General features: G+C 57.3%; 10 protein-coding genes across 10 annotated transcripts; 4 read left to right on the plus strand and 6 right to left on the minus strand.

The window, feature by feature from the left end:
* Positions 1–128: 128 nt before the first annotated feature.
* Positions 129–1,396, minus strand: MYCTH_2294414 (uncharacterized protein). Its single transcript, XM_003658488.1, has 2 exons — positions 1,135–1,396; positions 129–1,066 (listed from the first exon to the last, which is right to left on the minus strand). Exons 1-2 carry the CDS (start codon positions 1,263–1,265, stop codon positions 265–267), a joined length of 933 nt encoding a protein of 310 aa, XP_003658536.1. The 5' UTR covers positions 1,266–1,396; the 3' UTR covers positions 129–264.
* Positions 1,397–1,595: 199 nt separating this feature from the next.
* Positions 1,596–4,353, minus strand: MYCTH_2294415 (uncharacterized protein). Its single transcript, XM_003658489.1, has 4 exons — positions 3,427–4,353; positions 2,750–3,084; positions 2,120–2,683; positions 1,596–1,943 (listed from the first exon to the last, which is right to left on the minus strand). Exons 1-4 carry the CDS (start codon positions 4,087–4,089, stop codon positions 1,817–1,819), a joined length of 1,689 nt encoding a protein of 562 aa, XP_003658537.1. The 5' UTR covers positions 4,090–4,353; the 3' UTR covers positions 1,596–1,816.
* Positions 4,354–5,664: 1,311 nt separating this feature from the next.
* Positions 5,665–6,362, plus strand: MYCTH_2294417 (uncharacterized protein). Its single transcript, XM_003658490.1, has one exon. It carries the CDS (start codon positions 5,747–5,749, stop codon positions 6,281–6,283), a length of 537 nt encoding a protein of 178 aa, XP_003658538.1. The 5' UTR covers positions 5,665–5,746; the 3' UTR covers positions 6,284–6,362.
* A 25-nt stretch (positions 6,363–6,387) lies between these two features.
* MYCTH_2294418 (uncharacterized protein) lies at positions 6,388–7,731 on the minus strand. The gene is made up of 2 exons (XM_003658491.1): positions 6,978–7,731; positions 6,388–6,849 (listed from the first exon to the last, which is right to left on the minus strand). The coding sequence occupies exons 1-2, from the start codon at positions 7,572–7,574 to the stop codon at positions 6,586–6,588; spliced, it is 861 nt and encodes a 286-aa protein (XP_003658539.1). The 5' UTR covers positions 7,575–7,731; the 3' UTR covers positions 6,388–6,585.
* A 1,162-nt stretch (positions 7,732–8,893) lies between these two features.
* Positions 8,894–9,980, minus strand: MYCTH_2294421 (uncharacterized protein). Its single transcript, XM_003658492.1, has 2 exons — positions 9,617–9,980; positions 8,894–9,402 (listed from the first exon to the last, which is right to left on the minus strand). Exons 1-2 carry the CDS (start codon positions 9,685–9,687, stop codon positions 8,916–8,918), a joined length of 558 nt encoding a protein of 185 aa, XP_003658540.1. The 5' UTR covers positions 9,688–9,980; the 3' UTR covers positions 8,894–8,915.
* Positions 9,981–10,148: 168 nt separating this feature from the next.
* On the minus strand, positions 10,149–12,477 carry MYCTH_2294422 (guanine nucleotide exchange factor synembryn-like protein). Its single transcript, XM_003658493.1, has 5 exons — positions 12,259–12,477; positions 12,120–12,194; positions 11,981–12,057; positions 10,726–11,918; positions 10,149–10,647 (listed from the first exon to the last, which is right to left on the minus strand). Exons 1-5 carry the CDS (start codon positions 12,278–12,280, stop codon positions 10,539–10,541), a joined length of 1,476 nt encoding a protein of 491 aa, XP_003658541.1. The 5' UTR covers positions 12,281–12,477; the 3' UTR covers positions 10,149–10,538.
* A 576-nt stretch (positions 12,478–13,053) lies between these two features.
* MYCTH_2294426 (uncharacterized protein) lies at positions 13,054–18,881 on the plus strand. The gene is made up of 2 exons (XM_003658494.1): positions 13,054–16,291; positions 16,344–18,881. Exons 1-2 carry the CDS (start codon positions 13,334–13,336, stop codon positions 18,648–18,650), a joined length of 5,265 nt encoding a protein of 1,754 aa, XP_003658542.1. The 5' UTR covers positions 13,054–13,333; the 3' UTR covers positions 18,651–18,881.
* A 450-nt stretch (positions 18,882–19,331) lies between these two features.
* On the plus strand, positions 19,332–21,576 carry MYCTH_2294427 (uncharacterized protein). The gene is made up of 4 exons (XM_003658495.1): positions 19,332–19,664; positions 19,782–20,137; positions 20,274–20,606; positions 20,836–21,576. Exons 2-4 carry the CDS (start codon positions 19,880–19,882, stop codon positions 21,214–21,216), a joined length of 972 nt encoding a protein of 323 aa, XP_003658543.1. The 5' UTR covers positions 19,332–19,664; positions 19,782–19,879; the 3' UTR covers positions 21,217–21,576.
* Positions 21,554–23,562, minus strand: MYCTH_2294429 (uncharacterized protein). The gene is made up of 2 exons (XM_003658496.1): positions 22,797–23,562; positions 21,554–22,705 (listed from the first exon to the last, which is right to left on the minus strand). Exons 1-2 carry the CDS (start codon positions 23,288–23,290, stop codon positions 21,787–21,789), a joined length of 1,413 nt encoding a protein of 470 aa, XP_003658544.1. The 5' UTR covers positions 23,291–23,562; the 3' UTR covers positions 21,554–21,786.
* Positions 23,563–23,703: 141 nt separating this feature from the next.
* On the plus strand, positions 23,704–24,808 carry MYCTH_2294430 (uncharacterized protein). The gene is made up of 2 exons (XM_003658497.1): positions 23,704–24,081; positions 24,233–24,808. Exons 1-2 carry the CDS (start codon positions 23,812–23,814, stop codon positions 24,335–24,337), a joined length of 375 nt encoding a protein of 124 aa, XP_003658545.1. The 5' UTR covers positions 23,704–23,811; the 3' UTR covers positions 24,338–24,808.
* The last annotated feature ends 139 nt before the right edge of the window (positions 24,809–24,947 follow it).

Genomic DNA, 24,947 nt, shown 5'->3' on the forward strand with positions numbered 1-24,947 from the left:
CATTTCGTCAACGATCGCGTGAGCTGCTTCATTGAATGTGAGCAACACATCTCTCATCAGCGCAGGAATAGGCAAAGCGTATGCCGGGCTCACCTCACACAGGAGTCCGTAATGTTTTCCAATCTGTCCCACGTTCCAGCATCTCCTCGGCTATAACGAGCTGATGGCGGACGGTACTTGGAAGCGGACGCGCCCGCAGGAGCCGGATGTTGTTGGGGCGGAGCTAGTAGATCAAACGGTAGATAAATGCATATCCGACACATTTCACCTTGGCGGTGCCACCCGTCTGGTCGCTCCGGTTTGTACGCGCTTTGACTCGAGCGGGATGTTCCTGGGGAGGTCGAAGCTGCCTTGGGCTTGCAAGTAAAAGATGTGTTCCGGCTCGACCACCACCGGCAAGCCCCCGCCGTGGCCACCCTGCCCCTCGGCAGCACCAGTAGCACCAGTAGCACCAGCAGCACCAGCAGCAGCCGGAGCGCCAGGGGCGGCCTGCGCAGCAGTAGTCCCCGCCGCGCCCTCCTCCTCCTCCTCCTCCTCTTCTTCTTCTTCTTCGTCCTCATCCTCCTCGTCGCTCTCCTCCAGCGTTTGCCTCAGCCCCGTGCGCACGTTCTCAATGCCCATGGCCTGCTCCTCGACCGTGTACTTCTTCTTGACCTGGACCGTGACGTACTGCTGCAGCGTCTGCCGGAAGTTGTCGGCCATGTCGGCCCACTGCTCGCTGAAGGGGTCAGAGGGGCCGTCGTCGGGGTTGACGGCCGCGCCCAGGTCGTAGGCGTCCTCGTCGTCGTAGTCGTGCACGCCGCGCGGACGCACGCCCGCGGCGAGCTTGCTCGCGTCCACGCCCGCCGCGCGCGCCGTCGCGCGCGCCTCCTCGACCCAGCTCTCGACGTCCGGCTCGAGCTTCTTACGCAGCAGCTGGGTGAGAATGTGTTCGTGGGTGCGGCCGGGGAAGTTGGTGGACGGGTGGATGGCGAGGCGCTGGAACAGGTCGGCGTTCTCGTCCGCGAGCTCCTGGATGGAGCGGATGTTTTGTTGGAGGATGGTCACGGACGCTTGGAGGGATTCGCTGGGCGGGGCGCGGTCAGACCACTTGTAGACCACCAGGCCAGGGAAGAAACCGCTATCTGAACGTACCGAGAGGGGAGGGGATTGGAGTTGAGGACGCTCGCTCGGAGGCTGGTCAGACTGCTGGTGAGCTGAGCGAATCGGTTCCGCACCAGCTCCAGTTGCTTTAGCTCCTCCGGACTCATATTGAGGGACGCCATGGCTGCAATAATGTTTATCCCGGGGGGAGGGTTTTAAAATCAAGCTTGTGATGCAGCCCACGAAAACGATGATACGAGTGGGTGCGTAATTTCGTGGAGCTGGAGGTGGGCGGGCTGCCGAAGAAGGGACAAGGAAAGCGGAAGATGGGTAGAGGAGGGGCATAGCAGATCGGGGGGACTCGAAGCTCTCCTCCACAGCAGCTTGGCACACAGATCGGGCAAGCTTGACGCGACCTAGAGGAGCCCTAACCCTGGGAAGTCAGATTTGCCAGCAAGTTGCCAACCTCGAACAACGGGCGATGAAGGAAGCGGTTCATTACGGAATACTTTGTTAAAGGACCCGTTGTTGAAACGCAGGGCAATTCATCATTATATACTATATATGCGTCAAACCATCGTTAAGAAAGTTCTTTTTTTTTCTTTTCGCAACGCTCTACGCCACGCTAAAACAGCCCGAATGCTATCCGTGTATGTGTATGTACTCAAGTTCCGAACTCGAACGGAGAGAAAGCATCGTAGAACCATTAACTGCTGAGATCAAATACCCCAGTTCACTCCCCGTGCGAGCCGGCTTGGTGCGCAACGACGGCGGAGCTCGTCTCGTTTCCAAATGCGTCCACAGCCGGGAAGCGCGCCCTACGCTCCAAATCATCCAACGGGATATGCGAGCGGATGTACCTGGTTCCTTGATTAGCACATGATCGATCTCGCGCGAGAGTTCACAATTGGAAGAAAGGGAGTAGGAGAATATAGAGAAGAAGAAGGAGGAGGAGGGGAGAAGAGTGAAAGAAAAAAAGAGAAAGAACTAAAAAAAAAAAAAAAAAAAAAAAAAAAAAAAAAAAAAACAAACTTACTTCTCCCGGCCGTCGTCGATCGGATTGTAATCCCAGCTGGTAAACTTGCCCCGGATCAGCGCGGACCACACCAGCCGCCTCTTGCGCTGCGACTCGAGGACGCGGCGCGTGATCTCGTCAAAGTCCCACTTGGCGTGCGCCTCGGCCTCAAAATCCTCAAAGACGCGGCGGATCTTTTCGTCGGAGGAGGCGGCGCCGCTCTTGACCAGGTCGACGAGCTCGAGCGGGTCGGCCTCGAGGTCGTACAGCTGCGAGCCGTCGGCGGGGCAGGTGATGTACTTCCAGCGGCCGCGCCGGATCATCATGAGCGGGCGCACCGTGCCCTCGCCCGTGTACTCGGCAAACACCTCGTCGTGCCCGCCGGGGACGCCCTGCAGGTGCGGCAGCAGGGAGACGCCGTCGAGGGGCAGGAAGGAGGCCGGCTTGGTGCCGACCAGGTCGCACATGGTGGGCAGGATGTCGAGGGTCGACACGTTGGCCTTGACACGGTGCGGCGTGAATTGGGTGGGGTGCGAGATGAGCAGGGGCACGCGGACCGAGGACTCGAAGTAGCTCATCTTGTACCTGGAAACAGGGAGATTGGATGGTTAGATATGAGAGAGAGAGTAAAACGATGGTTGCGGAACTTACCAGAGCCCGCGTTCGCCGAGCATGTCGCCGTGGTCGCCGCTGAAGATGACGATGGTGTTCTTGTCCAGCCTGCACTTCTTGAGCACGTCCAGCAGCTTGCCGACGCAGTCGTCGACGTAGCTGACGGCGCCATAGTAGGCCCGCCTCGCCCGCTTGATCTGCTCGTCGGTGAACTCGTTGTCCCAGAGGTCGCACACCTTGAGCAGGCGCTTGCTGTGCGGATCCTGCTCTTCCTTGGGGATCTTGACCTTGGGCAGCTCAATGTCGACGCCCTCGTAGAGGTCCCAGTACTTTTGCTCGATGGTGTACGGGTCGTGGGGGTGCGTCAACGAGACCTAAACGATCGGGAGGACCCGCACCATGTCAGCCTACCCGCTCTTGGTATGCATACATACGTGCAAACGTGGAATGGAATATCGGGTACGAAGGAACGCCCGCCCCTTCAATCCCCCCGAACCCACGGAGAAGCCGCCCCCCCACGCTCAACGTGCCGCGTGAGGCGAACCAATCATGGGATCGATGGAACCCATGATGTTTTCCAAATCTGGAAATGGGGAATTGGAGATCTTCCTAGTGTTGTGTACGTACTGTGTAACGCATGCACCAAGTACATACGCTACATTTACAACACCCGCTCTTCGATCCTCCAATAGATCTACTGAAGGATGAAGACTTACCGTAAGGCAGAATGGCCGGGCCCCGGGCCCCTCGCGGACGTGATCATACAAGAACTGGGTGGACCGATACATGACCTCCTCGTCGTAGTCCAGCTGGTTACTGCGGACGCAGACGCCGGCCTGCAGAATGGAGCTGGCGTTGTGGTACCACTCGAGCCGGGTGTCGGGCTCGTCCCAGTTGACGGCCCAGCCGTAGTCGCCCGGGTAGATGTCGCTGGTCAGGCGGGTCTCGTAGCCGTGCAGCTGGTCGCCGACAAAGTGCATCTTGCCGGCCAGGACGGTGTGGTAGCCCTTGAGGCGCAGGTAGTGCGCGTAGGTGGGGATGTCGCTCGAGATGGACGACGCGTTGTCGTAGGCGCCAATCTTCATCGGCAGCTGGCCCGTGATCATGCTCATGCGCGAGGGTGCGCACAGCGGCGACGGGCAGTAGGCCGAGTCGAACTGCACCGACCTGGCCGCCAGCGCGTCCAGGTTCGGCGTCAGGATCTGCGAGTCCGGGTTGTACATCTTGAGGAGCGGCGCCGCGAGCTGGTCGGCCATGATGTAGAGGATGTTGGGCAGCTTCTCGCCCGGGGCAGGGCCGCTGTTGAGCCCGCTGCGTGTGAGGTTAACGGCCTTGCCCTGGGCAGGCGAGGCCGGGAGGGAGTTGAGGTCCGGCGCCATTGTGGCCTCTTCTGGTTGTGTGTGTTCTAGGACTTCTCTGCCGGGTGCTTGCACCTCCTCCCTGCGGATACACTAGCGCAATTGAGACCGGGAGGTGTGAGCGCAACTACTTTTCTGCTTCGTTTTCCACGCCGCGGCGTGCCTTGAAACTCAGCCCTATGGGAAAGCCGCCTGCAAGCGCGAATGCGTTCACCACAGTCTCGTGGGGAGCTTGCAGGAGCTCGCGTAGCTGGAGAGGCTCGATGTATGTACGCCAAGGGTGGGCAGCACCAGATTAGGTAAAAGTGAGGTGCGGGAAGGCACGCAAGGGTGGCGTTTTCCTAAGGTAAGGCAGTTTTCCTTCCAAGAGCAACGACGGGATTCGCAGTGGGATGAAGAGAGGAAGAGTGAACCCCCACAATCACGGTGTTGTCTGTTTTGAATAGTGCTAAGCGCCCTGGGATATCGGTAGGAGCAGAGCGGGGAGCTGGATCACGCCTGAGCACGCAACTTCGGTATTATGGAGAGCTCGTCAGATGGCGCCATCGGGAGACGGGATGAGAACACGGAAAACGGCGGCGGCTCCATTTATTATTGTCTCGTCACACCGTTCGGGAGTCCGGTAACCTGGCAAACTCCGGGGATCGCTGCCAGGGGTAGCGGATGGCGGGTCGCATTCGCCTCATCTCCAGCCAAACCCCATCGAGCCCCCCGAAGTCTTGTTGCTTAGCGGTGAAGTTGCTCTGTTTCCATGGGTTTCTTTCGACGAAAAGGAGGACCCCATATTCCGAATCCGCCCCGCTTATCAAAGCTCCGCAGGGACTCGGTAACATTACACCTGACTAATAGCGCTAGGACGTCGAGAATTCCAACAGCTTTAGCAATCTGGCGTAGCTCAAAGCCTCGGTATTTTTTTTTTTGGGTTTTAGAGTCTATACAGACTGCACTAGTGTAGTTGGAACTTTTCTTTTTCCGTTCTATTGATGCAACCTTGACCGCTCCTTGATGTGTCTGGGCCCTTATCTACGGGCTACTGATAGGTTATATCCGCAATTTTGTTTTTTTTTCTCCGTAACATGCACAATGTAACAGGGGTCATTGTGGGGTATCCTGGCAACGATCAAGGACCCACTGCTCCCTGAAATTGATCGGTGAAGACCCGGCCGAGTCCGGAGCTCGCCCCGCTGCTGGCGGGGCCCGTTGGCCGCGGCCCGGGTCGGCATTTGGGCCGGAGCAACATTCGAAACAGCCGAGCCCAAAACCACCCGGGAATTGGGAAGAACGGCACACTACATATCGCAATGGAAAGATCCTCAGAAAAGTGGACCGTCTTTTCTGATGGTACGGAGGTAGCACAGACGGTCTCGCTGGCCCAACCCTTTGGCTGCCAGTCTCACGCGCTAGGCGTGCAGCTCGTGGCCAGACGAACACTCGTTTGGGACGAAACAGACCAACACCAAGTATTTGAAAGCTGTGAGCAATTCCGACATGGCGGAAGGCAACAGCTCGAGGATAAAACGGGATTACGATGTCCAACCGATCCAGGATGAATCCACGCTCTTCCCAACACCAAGAGCAACAGCATCAACGAGCTAAAGCACATTGAGATCCCCAATCACCAGTCAGCTGCGCCACCGCCCCTTCAACCCAGAAACCTAACACCGCGTCGAAGAAGAAAATGAAGCCCACCACCGTCTTCTTCTCCCTCTTCGCCATCGCAGCCGCGGCCAAACTTCCCAGCACGGGCCCTAGCACCGACACCGCCACGGTCGACGTCGTTGCCCGCCACGGCCCGTCTCACGAGGGGCGGCAGCACGACGGGCACAATGAGGTGATCCCAACAGACGAGGAAGAGGCGCATGACCTGGATGCGCGCGGGCTCAAGATCAAGCCGTCGAAAGTGTGCGGAATTCTCGGCTGCAAGGACAAGGACAAGGACAAGGACAAGGAGAAGCAGAAGGAACAGGAGAAGCAGAAGGAACAGGAGAAGCAGAAGGAACAGGAGAAGCAGAAGGAACAGGAGAAGCAGAAGGAGCAGGAAAAGCAAAAGCAGGAGAAGGAAACAGAAAAGGACAAGACTAACCCCGTCAACAAGATCAACAAGCAGAACGGCAAGCACAAGGGCCAAAAGTCGGACGCCGCTGCGCTCGCGGACCTCGACGTTAGCGTTCTTCTTGCTGGGCTGGTCGGAACCGGTATCGCTGCTCTTCTCTGAGATTGGGGGAAGAGGAACGGCCGCTTCGCACCCATCTTTCGCTGGCGACAGGCAGGTATCATGTTTTTTTTTTTTTTTTTTTTTTTTTTTTTTTTTTTTTTTTTCTCTCGATGGGATGCACAGATCGATCCTAGTGGGTGCTGTTTCTTTGGGAGTCTACTTGGGGGCGCCATCACTTGTACTGTGTATGATTCAACCAGACAATGAAACGACACGCTTCGTCTTCCATTTGAAGGCGAAAATGGCAACCTAAACCTGAAAAAAAAAAAAAAAAAATAGTACAAGCAGAAAACCGCCGCCCCTTAGCCACGGCGACGAGTCGTGGGGCCCTTGCTCTTGGGTGCCGCCGACGTCGTGGTCGCCGACGAGGTCGGCGCTGCGACGGGCACTTCCTTTTGCTTGCCCTTGGCCTTGGCCGACGGCGCGTTCCAGTAGTAGACCATCTGCAGCGCGAGCACCAGGTTGAGCGCAAAACCGGCGACGAAGCCGTACAGGATCAGCTTGTCGTCCACCTCTTGCAGGGTCGTGAAGACGCGCGCGAGCGAGCCGAGGAGATAGTTGAAGACCTGTTTTGCGGTTCAAACGCCGTCCCGCGTTAGCAACCCGATTCTCTCTCCTCTTGCTCGGTCCGGAATATGGTCGATCCGTCAAACAAAAAAAAAAAGAAAAGAAAAAAAATATGGGGAAAACTTACGGCAAAGGCACTCAGCTGACCCGTGCCGCCCTCCTGCCAGATGGCCAGGATCTGCGGCACCTTGCTCGCCACGCTGAGCGCGCCCGCCCCGGCCTGCAGGTACTTCATGGTCTGCATGTCGACGATGCTCTCGGCGAACAGCGTGGCGGCGGCGGCGGCGAAGGCGGCGACGAAGGTAGCGGCCAGGGTGGCCCTGCCGCTGTAGTTGAGCACGAGGATGGTGATGATGACGTTCTGCCCCAGCACCAGCGCGGTCTCGCCGTAGGTGCTAAAGGGGAACGCGTTCCGGACGTTGTAGGCCAGCGAGATGAGGTAGCTGCTGGTCTCGAGCAGGTACGAGAGGAACGAGACGCCGCTGGCCGAGCGCGACCGGACGAGCTTGAGGATCTGCGGCACCTTGACGATGGACGACGCGCCCACGATGCCGATGCCGAGGCCCTTGCTGATGGCCAGCTTGACGCATTCCGCGTTCTCGAGGTCGACGTCGAGGAGGAGCGTCTTGTAGCACGCGTCGCCGATGATGGACTCGCCGAGGCTGCGGATCGGGCCGGGCAGGTTGTGCGTCACGGGCTGGATCGCCGAGCGGAGCGCCTCCATGTTGGGCGGCGGTACAGTGCACTATCTCGGTCAATTACTCGGTTTGTTCGTTTTGTTATCGAATAGTGCTGCGACCGAGCCTGTCCCGCCGGCGCGATGCGGAACCTGAGGTTGTGGGCGTTGATGATGGGAGCTACTCCCCCGTACTGCTAAGCTGACGGGCTCGGCTTAAACTGAAAAATAGGTGTCCCCACGTCATCAGTCGAAGCTCAGGGGCGCCCCACTGTGGGCCCCGATTAACCCAACTTGCTGCCCCCTACGGAGTACACTCGTACCTGTGGACAAAAGAACGGACCATTCGATAACATCCGCGTCGTAGCCTTTTTATTATTATTATTAGTGCACTTGTCCGTACATCCAAGCACGGATATCTACGGAGTAGTCCGTACTTCGTACAGGTGTCACACACGCACTCCAAGAACTTCGGGTCTTGCAAGAGCCAACATGAGCAGTGCTCCTCCACAACCGATATTCACCGATCGCATCAATATTAAGAGATAACGGCGCCGACGGCTCTCAGAGAGAGCAAGGTGCGGTGAGCCGGAAGGTGCCCAGTATATCGCATGCGGAAGCCCTTTTGACTGTAAATATGTACTGGACTGGTAACGCCCCTTGAGGACATGCCAACCATTCAAGGTTTTCATCCCCACCAGTACGAAACCTCGACGTCGGGCCCCTCGAATCATGCGCCGAGGGTTTGATCTCACAACCAGAGTTCCCCAAGCGAACTATGAGCATCGTCAAGGCGCAAGGCTCCGCCCTGCGCGACCGCCAATGGAATCACCAAGCGAATTCCCCCCCTTTGCAAACCACTAGCTCTCCGCAGCAAAGGGCAATAACGATATGAACCAAGGAAAATCCGGCCGACGAACATCTCAAGCCCGCGCTCTCCTCCTCAGCCCTGGACGCCCCGGCCGCCCCGGCCGGCCCGGCGCTTCTCTTGTCTTTTTAACGGGCTTCACTGCCTTAGTCTTCGGCTTCCTCGTTGCCTTCGTTGCTCGAGGCGCACCCGCCGCGGCCCTCTTCTGGGCCGCCTTTCTCGCGGCCTCTGCGGCCTCGGCCCTCTTCTTGGCGGCGTCAAATTCGCGGACGAGTTCGAGCGCACCCCTGAGGTTCTTCTTGGGCTCCCACGTGTTCTCGCTCGCCGGGTAATTCTTCCACTTGACCAGGTACATGTGCTCCATGGTGTCGGCGTCGATGGCCGAGTCGACAATCTCCTCCACCTCAAACTCGTCCGCGGCCGTCTCGCCGTCGGCGTCTTCCCTCCGGGAGCGCCGGCCTTTTTGGGCGGTTTTCTCGGTGGCCTGTCTGCAGCGTTAGCACACTGGAGGCAGCATCATCTCATGGCTGACGGGGATCGCTCACGGTGGTGGACCTGGGGCGACCGCGAGCCGGCTTGTTCGCGGCCGCTGCCGCGAGGCGCGCGCTGGCGGAAACACCGGCAGTGCGGGCTGGGCGGCCGCGTTTCGGTACTGGTGTGGCTGCGGTCTCGGTCTCCTTTGGCTCGCCTTGCGCCGCCTTGCGCTTGCCACTGCTAGCGCGTGCACCCTTGGGTGTGGTGGCACTTTTAGGCGTTCCCGATGCGGCTGACCCGACAGGAGTTGCCGAAGCCGAGAGCGATGGCCGGCCGCGCGTCTTAAATGTTGAAGAAGGGGCGGCGGGCTCGGGTGAGGCGGCGTTGACCTTCTCTTCTGCTTGAACTTGCTGGTCGGGTTCCGGGACACCCGCCGGTTCTCTGTCCACGACAGCGCGGTCGGCCAACGTAACTATGGTTGGGCCCGCGCTTTGGACCTCCCCATAGTCTCGATCCATCTCGGCCTCAAGAGATCTGCAATATCACTGTTAGGCGCTGTTGAAGATAACCGGGGGATGCGGTTGACGATGATGATGGTCGGCTTCGCAGCAACGCATCCAGGCCTTTGATTTATCGCGTTGTATTGCCACGACAAAATGAACGGCAACTGGAAGAAGAGGAAAGGACCCTCAAGCGCGCTTAAACATGATGCATGATGCGGGCCTCCAGGCAAAGCTGTGAAACTCACTTGAGAAGGTCGCTCTGAATCGGAGCAGGGCTCAAGTCCCTATCGGGGAAGAGATCTTCGCCGAAAGGCATCTTGGGACAGCTAATCTGTTGCCACTCCTTTGTTAAGGTTGTCTTGCTCGATGATTCTTCGCCGGGTTAACTGCACAAAGAACAAGTCCTGAACACGGGCTCGTCTGAGTGGAGTTTGCCGCGAAGCGCGTCGCGGAAGTGCTGCGTCACAGCACTCGAAATGGAAAGAAAAAAAATAAAATATAATCAAAGGGAGGAGTAAGTTATCAATTCGCTGAAGCGATAGTTCTTCTCTCAAGCCTGAGTCTCAGCCCGAGTGTCAAGCCTGAGCTCTTGTAGGGTGTAGCGGAAAGAGAACGGGATGATGTAAACACGACGCGTGGGAGAATGGGAGTGAAGGGGTCGGGTAACTAGTCCCAATCAAACAGAGGAAATGCGATCTTAGGGTTAGGGTTGGATATGGCTCCCTTGCAGGTTGTGGGAACTTGGCTTGTTTGAGCGATAGGACTACCACTTTATAACTAAAAGGCCACAACTTAGCACACTTGGAGCAGGGAATTTAGAGGGAGTAGCTAATTTAGTGGTTAGATACATGTGTATGTCATCTCATGCACCCAGAGCAGAGTTGCCGGCCCATAGCCGCCTCTCCAAGGTCGAACTCAGAACTCGGATTCAACTCAAAAAGAATTGTTAACCATCGTTACCATAACCACCTCTCTCATAGGCCGCCAACGGACGCCCAGAGGCTATGACACGTTGAGCACAACTGTCCCCGACATCCTGAATAGTTGTCCGGAGTGAAGGGTGGACTTACTAGTCCGTATTCCAGTTCTTCCCAATGACCACAACGGTTCGATAAGTGCGAATGCGCCGCAGCACCATCGCTATATCAGGCGATTGTTGCGTCTGAACTAGTCCGAATCATCCTCTGAGTAATCGTCCGGCAGCTCTTGGAACCTTCCCTCCTGTACCGCCTTTTCAACTGGGTTCTGCACCGACATAACCTTGTTCTGCTTCAGCCTGTCCACCGCCGTCGTCAGCAACAAGAATCAAAACGAAAATCAGCAGCGGGCTCAAACTGAAAGGGACCGGGCCTACCTCTCAAACAGCACAAAGAGCCTCTCCGCCTCCCTTTCCTTCTCCTCCTTCGTCATCTCGGGCAGGTCAGGGAACTTCTCCTCGTCCAGGAACTGCCCCGTGATGGGATTCACGTCCCGCCGGATCCCCGTCGAACCCGCAGCGCTCTTCCCACCCTGCTGCTCCTGCTCCTGCTGCTGCTGCCGCATCGCCTCCTCGGGCACGTTGATCTTGTTCTCGAACAGGAACCCGGACGCGTAGCCGTACCCTACGTTCTCGACGAACTGGACGGGGTCCCGGCCGGACAGGTCAAAGTACAGGTGGGCGACGGCGCTGCGGAACTGCGGGGCCAGCGGGTTGGTCCAGTTACGCAGCAACCGCGAGGGCAGCGTGTCGGCCTTGCCGAGCACCAGCTTGCGGTCCTCGTCGGTTGGGAGGAGGGCGGCGCGGACGCGGACGCGAACCGGGTCGGTGGGCGCCGTCCCCTTGGCGTCTTCCTTCTTGGGGGCGTTTTTGTAGTATTCGGAGAGCGCGCAGATGAGCGGCGAGACGTCCTGGTCGAGCTGGCTGTCGGCGTAAGACTTCATAGCCAAGTCGAGGAGCTCGAGGAGCCGATTGGCCACCTTGGTGGGGTCGGCCGGCGGGTAGAGGGCGGCCTGGGCGGCCGGCGTGGTGAGGTCGAGGTTGATAAGGGTGTTGATGAGGAGGCTGAAAGGAGGGTCGAGCGGGGTCTTGGTCTGCGGGAACGGGTGAGCGCACAGGATGGAGGCGACTGGCGCGAGGGCTCCGTCAAACGAGTTGACGTGCTTCTTGGCGAAATTCGTCACGTTGAAGAGGAGTTTGAGGGTCTCGGCAAGGGCCATCTCTGTCATGGGCTCTGCTGCGGCCGTCGTGGATTTCTTCTTGGAAAACCTTTCGGCATGCCTTGCTAGGTTTTGGATTATGGAGTCGGCCAACTGATGCTGCTCTATTAGTTTAGGGAGATCAATGCTCGTCCCGTAGGTGGTGAGAAGCAGCAGCCTGGAGACCAAGAATTCATCGTCCCGATTATCGTTCTTGAGTTTGGCGCATGCCTTGTCCTCATAGCTCAGATCTACAAAATTTTGACGAGTTTCGGGCTTTAGGAACAAGGCATTGCATAGAACCCTGAGAGCGTTGCGGGATGTGATATCTGAGGAGCTGTCGAAGGCGAACTTGGTGAGAGTCTCGATACCCTAGAAACCGTGTTAGAGATTGGGAAGAAAGAACGAAAGATTTTGCCTCAGCGTTGACACACCTCCTTCGTAAAGATAGGATCTGCAAAGCTTGGATCGCGGCCGTACACCTTCAGCTGCTCGAGGGCAGCGTCACGTTCTATGCTGGGTTCAGCAGCCGCTTCGGTCAGGGTCGACATGCTCTGAGGTCTAACAACCTACCTTGGGGTTGGAGAGTTCTGGATTTGAGATCTTCATTCAGGTCATCGAGGAGCTTCCGAACCGCATCGAGCTTGGCTGTGAAGATGTCAGCCGTCATGGAATTTCCATGATGCGCGACCCATCGACATCAAATACTCACCAGGGCCGGTAAGTTGTGCCATGTCGGTAGACGAACACGTCGAGCGGAGCAAACAAGGCTTCCTCGTCCAAGTATGAGTCGTTGGATGATGATCAGTCCTAGTATTTTATCTGTGTGTTGTGCGGCTCTGGGGATCAACGGCTGCTTTGTAGGTGGGAGGATGTTCAGAGCAACCCAGCAAATGCCCCACCTTTGGTATTTCGAGATGCTCATTCTTCGCTACTGGGAAAGAAGCATACAGAACTGTACGGAGCCCCCCTACCATTAAGAACTTATCGCCGAAGCAGAGTGCGGCTCGAAGGCGCCCTGGAAAAAACACATCTCATTCACCCAACCGCAATGTCCCGAGCTTAGAAGTTCGAGTATTGAGTTTTGTAGTAGCAGCAACTACGTCCTTTGTTGTCGTCGCTTGCCGTCGCTCTTGAGAGTGGCAAGGTCTGCACGCAGGGTTTGAGTAACTACGGATTACGTAGATTGGAACGTAGCTCGTCCTCCCAATCTATTAGTTATTCAGGTTCTTTCACCCCTTAATCCGAGCATCAAAACTACCGAGTAGAGTCGAGGTTTTCAAAGCTCTATTGAGTACGGAGTATTCATGCCACGATTCTTCATCCGATCCTTGGCCATTGCTCTGTTTGGTCAAGCACATCACGCTGAAAATGGGGGGCTGAGGTGGGCCCACTGCAGGCGCCCTCCACAGAGGGGGGGCGCGACGCAGACGCGCCTTTGCTGCCTTCGCGCGCGACCGTGTCAAAAGTCTTAATTGCCTAGCCTCTGTCCTCGGGGAGCTCCATCCCAACCTGAACCCCATCTGCCGCCGCTGGCCTCATCGCGGCAAGACACACAGTCGGAGCACCAGCCGAGGCCTTTTCCGGCTCTGTTGGCCCCGTTGATTTTCTGGCTTTTGGTTTTTTTTCCCTAGTTCTTTGTTTTGGTTTAAGGTTTAAGCTTTAAGCAGTCATTTTGCGGTTCTGGTTTCAATGCAAGCTCCGCCGCTCCGCTTTGGGTGACGCTGCGCTGGCCGAGGAAGCAGTCCCCTCTGCATTCCACATCCCGGGCCGGCTCGCGGGGCAGGATGTCATCTCCAGCTGTGTTGTCCAGCTATTTGAGCGCTCTTCCGCCGAGACCGCCAACACCGCCGCGCGAGGCACACCTTGAGGCTGTTGCACCCAACCGACAGTCGCTGCCCTTCGTCGATTCCCGATCGAGCGTGCACACTCCGCCTGGACTCCAATCACCTGCATCCTCCGACGCAACAACTTCGACCTCACGGCGGGCTCGGAAAAAGGTTGGGTTCTCGGCCCAGGCGGAATACAAAGACCCGCCCGTGTATCCTGATGGCGAGGGAGTGATACAGCATCCAACCCCCGTGTCCCTGCCTCGAAGCGCTTCAAAGCCCGTCAAGTCAATCCTCAAAGTCACTGCTAATCCACAGAACCTTCTCGACCCGACGGCCGGGAACGACTGCGATCTCTCAAACCCCCAGATCAGCGTGGCCGCCATGTTAGAATCCACGCTTCAGCAGCTGGCTGGGGGCGATCGCGACTCGAAGCTGGACGCTTACCTTATGCTGACGCGAGCATGGAAAGCTTCCAACAACCTTCCCGACAGGGTGGCGCTTCAAGAAAAGATGACCCTCTTCACCCAGTTTATGCAGCGAGACATCGTGGCAAAGACTCCCGAAGGCAGCCTCGACTCATCCCTTGTCAACCATGCGTTGAATCTGCTCAACACGTTCCTCCACTTCCCTGCTATTTCCTCGACTATCTCCAATGACTTTGGCGTCTTCATCATCGACCATTGCATCCATTCGTTTGAGGATGCATCTACCCCAAAAGACACTGCCCGTCGCCTCATGCAAGTCATTTCTCTGCAGAACTTCTCTCCGAAAGTCATGACTGCGGACAGGGTGGGAAGGCTTGTCTCGTCGCTGCACAATATCGAGGAGCACCTGAAGGGGAAAAGCATCATCTTGTCACGAGTGCTGATCTACCGTAAACTGGTCCAGCAATCTCGACAGCTCATGATCATCCATGCAGACTGGCTGCTCGACATGTTTACGGATATGCTCAGCAACCTCAGGGACATCCGGTCAGCCGCCATCGCATTGGGCTTAGAAGCAGCCTTCAGTATCGGCCACGAAAAGCAGCTTTCGCGGAAGGTCATGGAGGTCTTCAATCTCTCCTACGAGGATAAGCGATATATCCAGTACTACGAGGAGAAGCTCAAGACAATGACCAAGGACAAGTACGAATCTGCCGTTGTCCCTCACATATGGAGCGTTGTCATTCTTCTCCTCCGCATACGGCTCGACAAGTGGGAATTCGCCGGTCCGTGGCTCCATATCATCCAGAATTGTTTCAACAGCAGCGACTTTCCAACCAAGATCGCAGCCAACCATGCATGGGCCCGCTTCGTCTACCTTATGCACCTTGAAGAGCGAGCATTGCCGAAAAATCTTTCGACCCTGACCACCCCCCTCATCAGCCAGCTGAGAAGGAGAGGCTCTGGGAAGACATCAGAGGAGTTGAGGCAGGCAGTCTTGGGAGGCATTTGCAACCTGTTCTACTACGCCTTCAAGCCAAACACGAGCTCAACGCTCCTGGACACGTACTGGGATACAAGCGTCCGGCCCGTGCTAACAAAGCTGCTCGATCCCGCCGCTGAAGCTGCCGACGATAACCTCCGCCAAGCCAGCCTCATTCTCGGGGGCTTGTTCGACTGCACGACACCCCGAAGATGGAGAGTGGACCACATCGTGGAGTCTCCGCTTGTGAAACCAGACGAACTTCCACCTATAGAGTCAAAATGGATTAGGCAGAATACCAATAGGGTGTTCGGCGTTATCGAACCCATTCTGGAACAGGACTTTTTTGCACTATCCGAGGCGGACAGCGCGACCTACAAGCTTTGGCGGAGCTTGGTCTCGACCGTCGCCTCGGCAGCCGCCAAGGAGATCAAAGTTTCGAAGGACACAGCTTCCTTCGTCGGAGTGGCGCTCAACACATTACACAAAGTCTGGAAGCGGGGCGTGTCGGAGCAAGAAGGGACGGGAGGCAACGTGACGAGATTCCTCATCTCTGCCCGAGCCTACTTGGACGCCATGATTAGCTTGCTGGGTCCTCTCCCCTTCACGGAGAAGGCCGGGAAGCATCAAGCGTCTGCCAAGGCGCCGCTCTACACGCTCTTCTCGATGCTGTCAACACTACCCCCAGGGGTTCCCGACGAGAGGGATTATGCGGACTTTTTCGGCTCCGTGTTTGCTCCGTTTTTTGCCTCCAAAGGAGACAGGGCAAAGATGGAGCTTGCCCAGGACTTGATGTCGGTCATACCTATGGACGCACCTCGGCCTTATGGACCCTGGCTGTTGGTGGCTGAGAACATCTCGAGCTGGCTTGAGCCTGTCCACAACAGCCATCATTCTACCGGTTCTGTGGGAGAGACACCAGTAGGGCATGACTACCGCGATGTCGTCAAGGTCCTCGAGCGCGGCATCAGGTCCACGCCCAACCTCCCACCGAAGCATTGGATGTCTTTTTTTCATACAGTTCATGGGCGAGTGCGTGAGGAGACTGGAGACGCGGGCGCGGCCATTGTGGTCATCGAGCCATTGGCCAAAGTTTTGGCTGAACAGTCCGCAGCTCAAGAGTGTTCAAGCGCACCGCTCAGCCGCGTTGCAATCGTGACTGAGCTGGTCTCTGTCGCGACGCAGCCGCGCGATAGGCAAGCTGTCGATGCCGCCAGGAAACGGCTCTGGGGTACGGTTTTCGCTGGGTCTCGCTCCTCTTCCTTTGACCCCTTCGACAACCTCTACAAAGCTGTCAGCGACGCCCTGGAATCGTTGTACGACAACTTCGGCGCTGTCAATGTCGACTCTACCGTTCAGCTTTTCAAGGAGATCGGAAGCTTCTTCGACAGATGCAACCGCCAACTATTCCTGAGGGCGATGATGGCTCTACAAGACGGCCTCCTTCCTTGGATCCAGGACGACAGACGACTACTTGGCAGCCAGGCCAACTCCGTCTTTGCCTCTGTAAGTCCGTTGTCTACCTTAAAAAATCGGAAGCCATCACTAACAAACATAGGTGAAATCGCTGTGGGATAAGCTTGCCCGCCTGATTGGCGATGTAGACCATCCCGAACAACAGCTACAATGCCTTGACCGGTTCTTCCGGGCCTCGTTCGCCTCTTGCCACCGAGTCATTGTGAATTCTGCCATCTCGTTGTGGAATGGGCTGTTCGAGAATGTCGGACAGCTAGACTACCCTGAGGAACTGAAAGCCGCCCTTGCCAAAATCCAGCCTCATGCCGACATTGTTCTCCCGGGAATGGAGACATCCAGCTCCGAGTATGCTGGCCAGCGGCTGTCCTTCATTGACTCGTTTGAGGATTTCAGTTTCTCTGAATTGCCTTCCACACGATCCAGCAACCGGAGGGGGACTTCGCGGCCGACCTCGTCACATTCCAAATCGCCAGAAGTGCCTCCCCAAACAGAGCCTGCTGCAAGCGATCGTCGGACCACGACCCCCCGCACCAAGCATGATGACTCTCAGGTTCATTTCGCGACGATTGAGCCCTCTTCTGAGCTGGACAGCCCTGCTGCCTCCCAAATCTTAACGGAGCGGCAAAAGGAAGTCCGCGAGCGGCAGAGGGAAACCGCAGCTCTCTTTCCCCACATCCGGTCAAGCCCGGGCCCGAAGGCAGCAAAGGATCCCGACCATCAGATGCTCCCAGTGGGTCTTCAGATGCGGCATGCCACCCCTGAGCCCGAGGCTCGGTTTGACGACTATGTCTCCTCAACACCGACTCCTCGGCGCGGCCAATTGGTGGTCATGCCGGAACATGACATGACCGACCCGCCCTCGTCGCCTCCAGAGTTGAGAGGAAATCCGCTGGCAGCGGAGATAAGATCGAGGTCGGCCAGTCACAGTCTGCTCGAGGAATGGCAGTTTTCTTCCTCTCCAGTCTCGGGGTCGCCAAATCCGGGCCGTCACGGTGTCGTTCCTGATCCATCCAGCCAGCGAGGCTACGTCAGTGTGGTGTCTTTACCCGAGGTGCCCAGCAGCCCCGCAAAGGAGGAAGAGGACAAGACGGCATCGCAGTCCACTGGGGACGAGGTGGTCGAGGATAGCATGATTTTCGAGCCTGCCAATGCGGCTGCGGCCCCAGCACCATGGGGGACTCTGGCGGGAGCGAATCCCTCAACGCCACGACGATCAACTCGCCTCTCCCAGGCCAGAGCTCGAGAAACACCTACTCCCAAATCTGACGGTGAGGAGTTCGTGGACGCGCCGACCAGTCCACCACCGCCGACACCTAAGCCGTCAGTGAGAACCGGGGAGGCAAATCAAGAGTCTGACGGTAAGCAAGCGCTCGTTATACCAGCGGATAACACCTCGTTCGATATTAGCGATGTCGACGAAAGCAGTCTATTCAGGCTGGTAGTCGAGCTGGACTCTGGTAAGGCTGACCGCTCAGAGTACCACCGACCATCGCCTTCTGTGTCTCCCGACGGCAAGGCGCAGAGTCCGCCTGTCGTTGACTGCATTGTTGTCGGGGAGAGCCCGCAGAAGTCAGAAGCACCTCCGCCTTTAAGGAAAACCAGAGCAAGCTCGGCGGCGTCCGCAATATCATCTCACGCCGAGGCCCAAAACATGACGAGTTCGCAGCCAAGGGCGCGTGTTGGGCGTCCAAAGCGGAAGAGAGCAACCTCAAAGGCCCAGGAGACGGGCGCCAAGAGGCAGCGTCACGATCCGGCTGAGGAGAGTAGAGAGGTTCCGCATATCCAGGAGACGCCCGTTTTGGACATGGCCGTGGAGGTTCAAGGGTCGGCTGAAGCGCCCGAAGTGTCGACAGGACTCTCGGGGAACATGGAGAAGGAGGACATCCCCGAGGAGCGGATCCCTAGCTCTTCCGCCGAGCCTTCCAGCTCTGAACATCCGAGCCAGGAGAGCGGTCCTCAGAAGCCTACCGTTCCTCGAACCGGCAAGGGCATGCAGTTTGAAGAAGAAGACGATCAGGATGTGCAGTCTCAGATTGCACACGAGTCGAGCCAGCATCAAGAGGAAGGGGCGAGTGCGAGATCGGGAGAGGCATTCGCCATACCGATCTCAGCCGTGGAGCAGATGCAAGTTGATGATCAACAACCCATCAACACAAATCAAGAGGAAGACGCCAAGGTCGTCAGCGAGGGGGAAGAGGGTGTGTCGAATGTGGAAAGGGGCGCAGCGCCAGAGCCGACCCAAGCGCAAAAGATCATGGACCTCTTCCGGAGTGGGCTTGATGAGCTGCGGTCTGCGCGGCTGTCAAGGGAGCAGGTCTACCAGATCGAGGATATGTTTATGGATATGAGGAGGGAGCTGTACGAAGCGGAGAGGCGCGGGAGAGGATAAGTAATCACACTTGCATGGTTAATGGCGTTTATGAATGGTCTGATGTAATTGGGCCTGGTTGTTTGTTTTGGTGTTGGGTCTTATCAGCATTTGTATTTGCCTGCGAAGAAGGAAGCCACGGGGTTGTTATTAGAAATTCGAAGGGAGGAGACAAAATACCTCGGGCAGCGGTCCAACAAGACCGGCCAGCGAGCATTATGAGTCTGACAGACCGCAAGAATTGCCTCAAAGGGCAACTGACCTCTACTGCCGTGAAGTGCAACGGCCGGTGAATGGGGCTTATTTACCCAGCCTCGTGTTGTTCCGACCAAGGGCATACAGAGCACCCCGCGACCGGATGGCGTCGCCCACCAAAGGAGCGCCGAGTGCTATGTAAGTAGGCGGCCTGAAGTCAGCGTTGGCGCGCCGCCTGACGAGTGCGGCGTTTCAGGTGACGCAGGAGGCATGGGCAGTCACTGAGCAGTGTGCAGCGGCCCAAACTGGCAGTGGCCTTAACAAAGATGGCAATGGAAGCTGCATCCTGACGTCCATTTCAGGTAAGCCCCGCTGTTCGCTCGGTTCCATTTGAGAAGAGAGCATTGCCCCGCACCTCGATGGAAGAAGCTCTCACCTTTTTTGGTACAGTACCTACCTGGGCACCTGGGCACCTAGGCCGGAGGGGTTTTGCATTCTGCATAAAAGGCCAGGTCGGATCAAACTGAGGTGCTGCTGCGACCATGACGATCAGTTGTTTCGCCACAAAAACTGCCCAGTCTAGACTTCACGCTAGTAACTGCTGCCGTTCAATCCGCGGTAGGTTGCAATTGAGATAAATACAAGGCCGAATTACGCTCCAAAAAAAGAAAAAAAAAAAGGAGGTACGCAATATTTTCTTTGCTTTAAGCAATAGTGATTCAACAGAAACTTAAGGTAAACTCCCCGCCATACCCCGCATTCACGCGGGCATCCATCCCACTTGTCACTCTCAAATCAACAACCACAATTGAAAGAACGAAGAAAGGAAAAGGTGCTTAAGTGAGTACAGTACTTGAGCTTTTGTCTCCGGGAGAAAAAATAAAGCCTTGATCCCTCCTGATCGGACCCCGCTTCTTTTCATTTCGCACAATCTTAGTCACTAACTCGGAGTTTTAGTTCATTCGAAGTCGCTTGCGTTCCCCCCAGCAAGACAACAAACATATTTGCTAGCAGAACGCAACCAAGGAAAGCAGCAAACGAACCGAACACCAAAGATGGTCGGACGCGCCAACAAGCCGAAGGAGTTGGTTTCAACCCCCGGGCTTCCACCCCAGGCGACAGTGACCTTCTCCGAGGACAACTCGCGCGTCAGGGCTGAGCTGCCCACGGGTGAGAGCGTCGAAGTGCTCCTCTACGGCGCCACGGTGATCAGCTGGAAGGATGCCTCGGGTGACGAGAAGCTCTGGTTGAGCGACGCGGCCAAGCTGGACGGCAGCCGGGCCGTGAGAGGCGGCATCCCTGTTGTCTTCCCTGTGCGTACATCTATCCAAGTCCCTCTCTTCTACATACCTCCCCTTTCCCTTCCCCTTCCCCTCCCTGTCAAGTTAAAGTCAGCCGTTGTTTGTTTTTCACCCACAGACGCGGGGATTGACAAGGCGGGCATAAAAGGTTTTCAGCACAGCCCCCGACCACCCGCAGACCAAGGACCTCCCGCAGCACGGGTTCGCGCGCACCTCGCGCTGGGAGTTCCTGGGCAAGTCGACGTCCGAGTCGTTGGTGGGCAAGGCCGCCAACGAGCCGACGGTGAAGCTCGACTTTGGCCTGAGCTCGGCCGCGCCGGGGCTCGACCCCAAGGCGTCCGCCCACTGGCCCTTCAAGTTCAACCTGATCTACAGCGTGACTCTCAACCAGCGCAGCCTGACGACGAGCATCGTGGCCGCCAATGACGACAGCGCCCCATTTGACTGCCAGGTCTTGATGCACACGTACCTGCGCGTCAAGGTACGCATCTGACCTTTCATTTTTTTTCCCCTCTCCCTTACCTTACGAGGAAAAAAAAAGAAGAGGAAAAATGAGAAGAGCCAAAGGAGAGTCTCGAGCTTAGGGGCTAACCTCATGCATTTTTTCCCCTCCCACCCCCCCCCCTTTTTTTTTTCTTCCCTCTCTTCTTCCCCTAATAATAATAACAATAATAACAATAATAACAACAATAATAATAATCATAAAACAGGACATCACAAACGTAGAGATCACCGGCCTCGCGTCGGCGCCCTACTTCGACAAGGTCGACTCGGCGAACCCGCACAAGACGCAGCCGGCCGAGCCGGCCGCCGCGACCATCACGGGCGAGACGGACCGCGTGTACACGCCCGCCGGGGACGTGACGGTCGCCGAGGGCGGCGTGCCGCGGTACCGCGTCACGCGCGAGAACTTCGGCAACGTGGTCGTGTGGAACCCCTGGGCGGACAAGGCCCGGGCCATCCCGGACTTCGAGCCCAAGCACGGCTTCCGGAACATGCTGTGCGTCGAGCCCGGCGCCGTCGCCGGCTGGCAGTCCGTCGAGTCCGGCGATGCCTTTGAGGGCGCGCAGACCATCACCCTCTTGGATTGACCGTTGCCCCGTTCTCCGGAGCGGGAGCGGGAGCGGGAGCGGGACCGAGACCGGGAGTGCGCAGGTGCTGTGCGGGGGAAAGAGGAGAGGAACAAGAGCGTTTTGTGAGTTGCGAAAGCGGGGTCCGCGACAGCTCTTCGGTTAAGCTTAGGGTGGCAAGGTGATGGGTGTCACGGCATGCCTGACCTTTTTTTTTTTTTTTTTTTTTGGTCTTTCTATCTTCGAGGTTGGCCGCCGCGCACACGAACGCTGAGTGGGATGTTGGAAAGACGGGGTGTTTTATGACCGGACAATGAGATACATGGTATTCCGCGCTATATATATATATATATATATATATATATATATATATACATATATGACACAGCGCGGATGTGTTGTCACGCCCGTTGTTGGTGAATATACGAAGGGGTTCCCTTGATGCATGCGTACCGACCAGATGCTGACCAACCCCAACTTCACTCTTTTCCCCCTTTTTCCCCCCTTTCCCCTTTTTCTTCCCCCGTAACGCCAAACCTGGTCCCAGTCAACGAATCACCCTCTTCCCCATTTTTGAGCTGCGGCTCGGGCCTAGTTTCCGTTCCCGTTCCGTTCGGTCCGATAGTGGTCAGCAATCAGGAAGGCCAGTTCCAGTGCCTGCTTCTCATTGAGGCGCGGGTCGCAGAAGCTGGTGTAATTGGTCGACAGGTCGTCCTCGGCCAGGCCCTCGCTCCCGCCGAGGCACTCGGTCACGGGGTCGCCCGTCAGCTCGAGGTGGACGCCGCCGAGGTAGCTGCCCTGTTCCTTGTGGATGCGCAGCGTCTGCTGCAGCTCGCTGAAGATGTCGGAGAAGCGGCGGGTCTTGATGCCGCCGCCGACCGACTGGGTGTTGCCGTGCATGGGGTCGCACTGCCACACCACCGTGCCGGCGTACTCGCTGTCCTCGACGGTGCGGATGTGGGCCGGCAGCAGCGACGCCACCTTGTCGGCGCCGTAGCGCGTGATGAGCGTGATCTTGCCGGGCTCCCGCGCCGGGTTGAGCGTGCGCAACAGCGCCAGCAGGTCCGAGGCCGGCGTCGACGGCCCCACCTTGACGCCCAGCGGGTTGGCGATGCCCCGGAAGTACTCGACATGCGCGTGGTCGAGCTGGCGCGTGCGGTCGCCGATCCAGAGGAAGTGGGCCGACGTGTTGTAGTACTCCTTGCGGGGCGCCGAAGGGGGCGCGGTCGGGTCGTCGAGCAGCCGGGTCAGCGGCTGCTCGTACTCGAGGAGGAGGCCCTCGTGGCTGGTGAACAGGTCGACCGTGTGGAACTTCTCGTTTTCGGCCCCGATGGTGTGCAGAAAGTCCCGCATGTCCTTGAGGAAGTCGACCGCCTTCTCGTACTTGGCCTTCAAGACCGGGTCGCGGACGTGGCCGAGGCTCCAGTCAAGGGGCCTGCTCAGATCGGCGATCCCGGACGAGATGGCCGCCCTGGCGTAGTTGAGAGTGGCCGAGGAGTGGTAATACGCCCTGGCGGGGGAGGGTCCGGGTTAGGATCGACCGAGCCTTGGCAGGAGAATGCGGCGGGGAAAAGGGGGGGGGGGGGGGAAGAGAGATATACTTGACAAGCCTGTCCGGGTCGAGCTCCCGTTCATCGGGGTGGTAGCCGTTCAGGATGTCGCCCCTGAACGATGGGACCTGGCGGCCGTCGATGGTCTCCATGGGACTGGACCGAGGCTTCGCATATTGGCCGGCCATGCGACCGATGCGCACGACGCGCTTGTTGGCGCCCCAGAGCAGCACCAGGCTCATCTGCAGGAGCAGCTTGATCTTGGACTCGATGGCGTTTTGCTCGCAGTAGTCGAACAGCTCAGCACAGTCTCCACCTTGGAGCAAGAAGGCCTTGCCCTGCGCGACATCGCGAAGGTGCTGCTTAAGCTCGATGATCTCGCGCGGATGAACGATGGGGGGCAACCGCTTGAGCTCCGAGACCGCCTTGGCGAGAGCGGCCTTGTCTGGGTACTCGGGACACTGCTTGATCGGTTTTGACCTCCACGAGTCTGGCGTCCAGTCCGGGACCTGCCCGTTGCTGGTCGTCGTCGTCTGCGTCGTCATTGTGTCTCGCTGGCTCCGAGGCGACCTCCTCTCAAGTGGGAAAGGTGGGGGGGTGAAGAGAACAAGGAACTTGCGGCTCGCACAAACTTCAAGTTCCCTAATAAATATGGGAAATCTTCAGCAATTCACGGGGCCGGCATACAGCTCTGAGACCTTCGGTAGGGGAAGTTCAACCGGGCTTATTATGAAGCCTGAGAGGATGGCAGTTAAAGTCCGAGACCATCATTGCGACTGTGAGTCAAACACTTATTATTATTTGTTGCCAGGCAAAACGATCCTAGTCGATGAAAGAAGCAGCCCCATCGATGAATTGGCCAATGGAAAAACTACACAGTAGGTGCTTCCCGCTTAGTTAAGCTGCAGGGGTCCCGCCAACCCGCCGGGGGCAGCACCCCTCCCCCACTTCGGCCTAAAACAGCCCTATTTTCGAGCTCGATCCTCTAGTCAGGCTACCAAAAGTTCGGAGTAAATAGGTATCAGCGCAGCTCAGCTCAAAACAGAGAAGCTTTTTCTCATCCACCATGGCCGAAGACAGACAGCCCGCCGACATTGTCGAGGGCGCTACGGCCGACGTCGAGGACGAGGTCCAGCCGACCGCCAAGTCGGCCGAGGACCGCAAGGCCGCCGCCGCTCTCTCCAAGCTCGACGACACCCGCGCCGATGACGAGGGCGCCGCCCGCGAGGTCGACCAGGAAGCCGTCAAGAACGCCGTGAGCGCCCTGGGAGGCGGCGCCGGCACCAAGAAGGAAACCAAGGCGGTCAAGGTGGACGCCGCGGATGTGAAGCTGCTGGTCCGTCTTTCATATTTCTCTATTTCTTGTGTTTTCTTTTTCTTTTTCTTTTTTTTTCTCTTTTGTTCCCTCCCGTTTCCTATTCGGAAAAATGTTGCACGATGTATATATGACGTCCGTCTCTCTAACAGCCATATTCTCTCTTGACCAGGTTGACGAGCTCGAGCTCCCCAAGGCCAAGGCGACCGAACTCCTCAAGGCCCACGACGGCGACGCCGTTAAGGCCATGAAGGCCTATCTCCAGCCCGCCTTCTAAAAAAAATGAAACGATTGCGACGGAAAGCCGGCTTCGGGACTGGGGGCTGCCAGATACCGAATCCGCGCGGGGCTCTTCCATTTGGGAGGAGCCGCGCCTCTCGCGCACCACCACAACCACACATGTGCCTAACCAATGGGACCCGGAGCAATGGATGCGATCCCTCGGCGCAACTTCATGTCAGCTTCTCTCGTTCTGACGCCTTTATTTACTCTCGGCGGTGTATTTTTGTTATGTATTCCGCACACAAGCCTGCTCAGGGTGCCGCAGGCTAAGGCCGTGTCGATGCCGGGTCCCATGTTCACGAACAGGATGATGGGTCGCCCCAAGTTTGCGGGCGCTCCCCCTGATTGAGGCTCGGAGGAGAGGATAGCTCCCATGATTTTTGCTTCGCACCTTAGGATATAGGACATGAAGTAGCATAGCCCCCAGCAAGGCTCGAACGAGAATGGCAAGCTCCGAGATAAGATCTTGCCCACATATGACAACGCCTGAAATGCTGTCATCATCTTATGACGGATTGCTGTTTGGGACCAAGTTCCCGCGAAGATAAGGGACCATCAAATTTTGCATTCGGTGTGCCATACCGAGCGAGCCTTCATGTAATCCG

Source organism: Thermothelomyces thermophilus, chromosome 1 (genome assembly GCF_000226095.1).
Source record: "Thermothelomyces thermophilus ATCC 42464 chromosome 1, complete sequence".
Classification (NCBI taxonomy): domain Eukaryota; kingdom Fungi; phylum Ascomycota; class Sordariomycetes; order Sordariales; family Chaetomiaceae; genus Thermothelomyces; species Thermothelomyces thermophilus.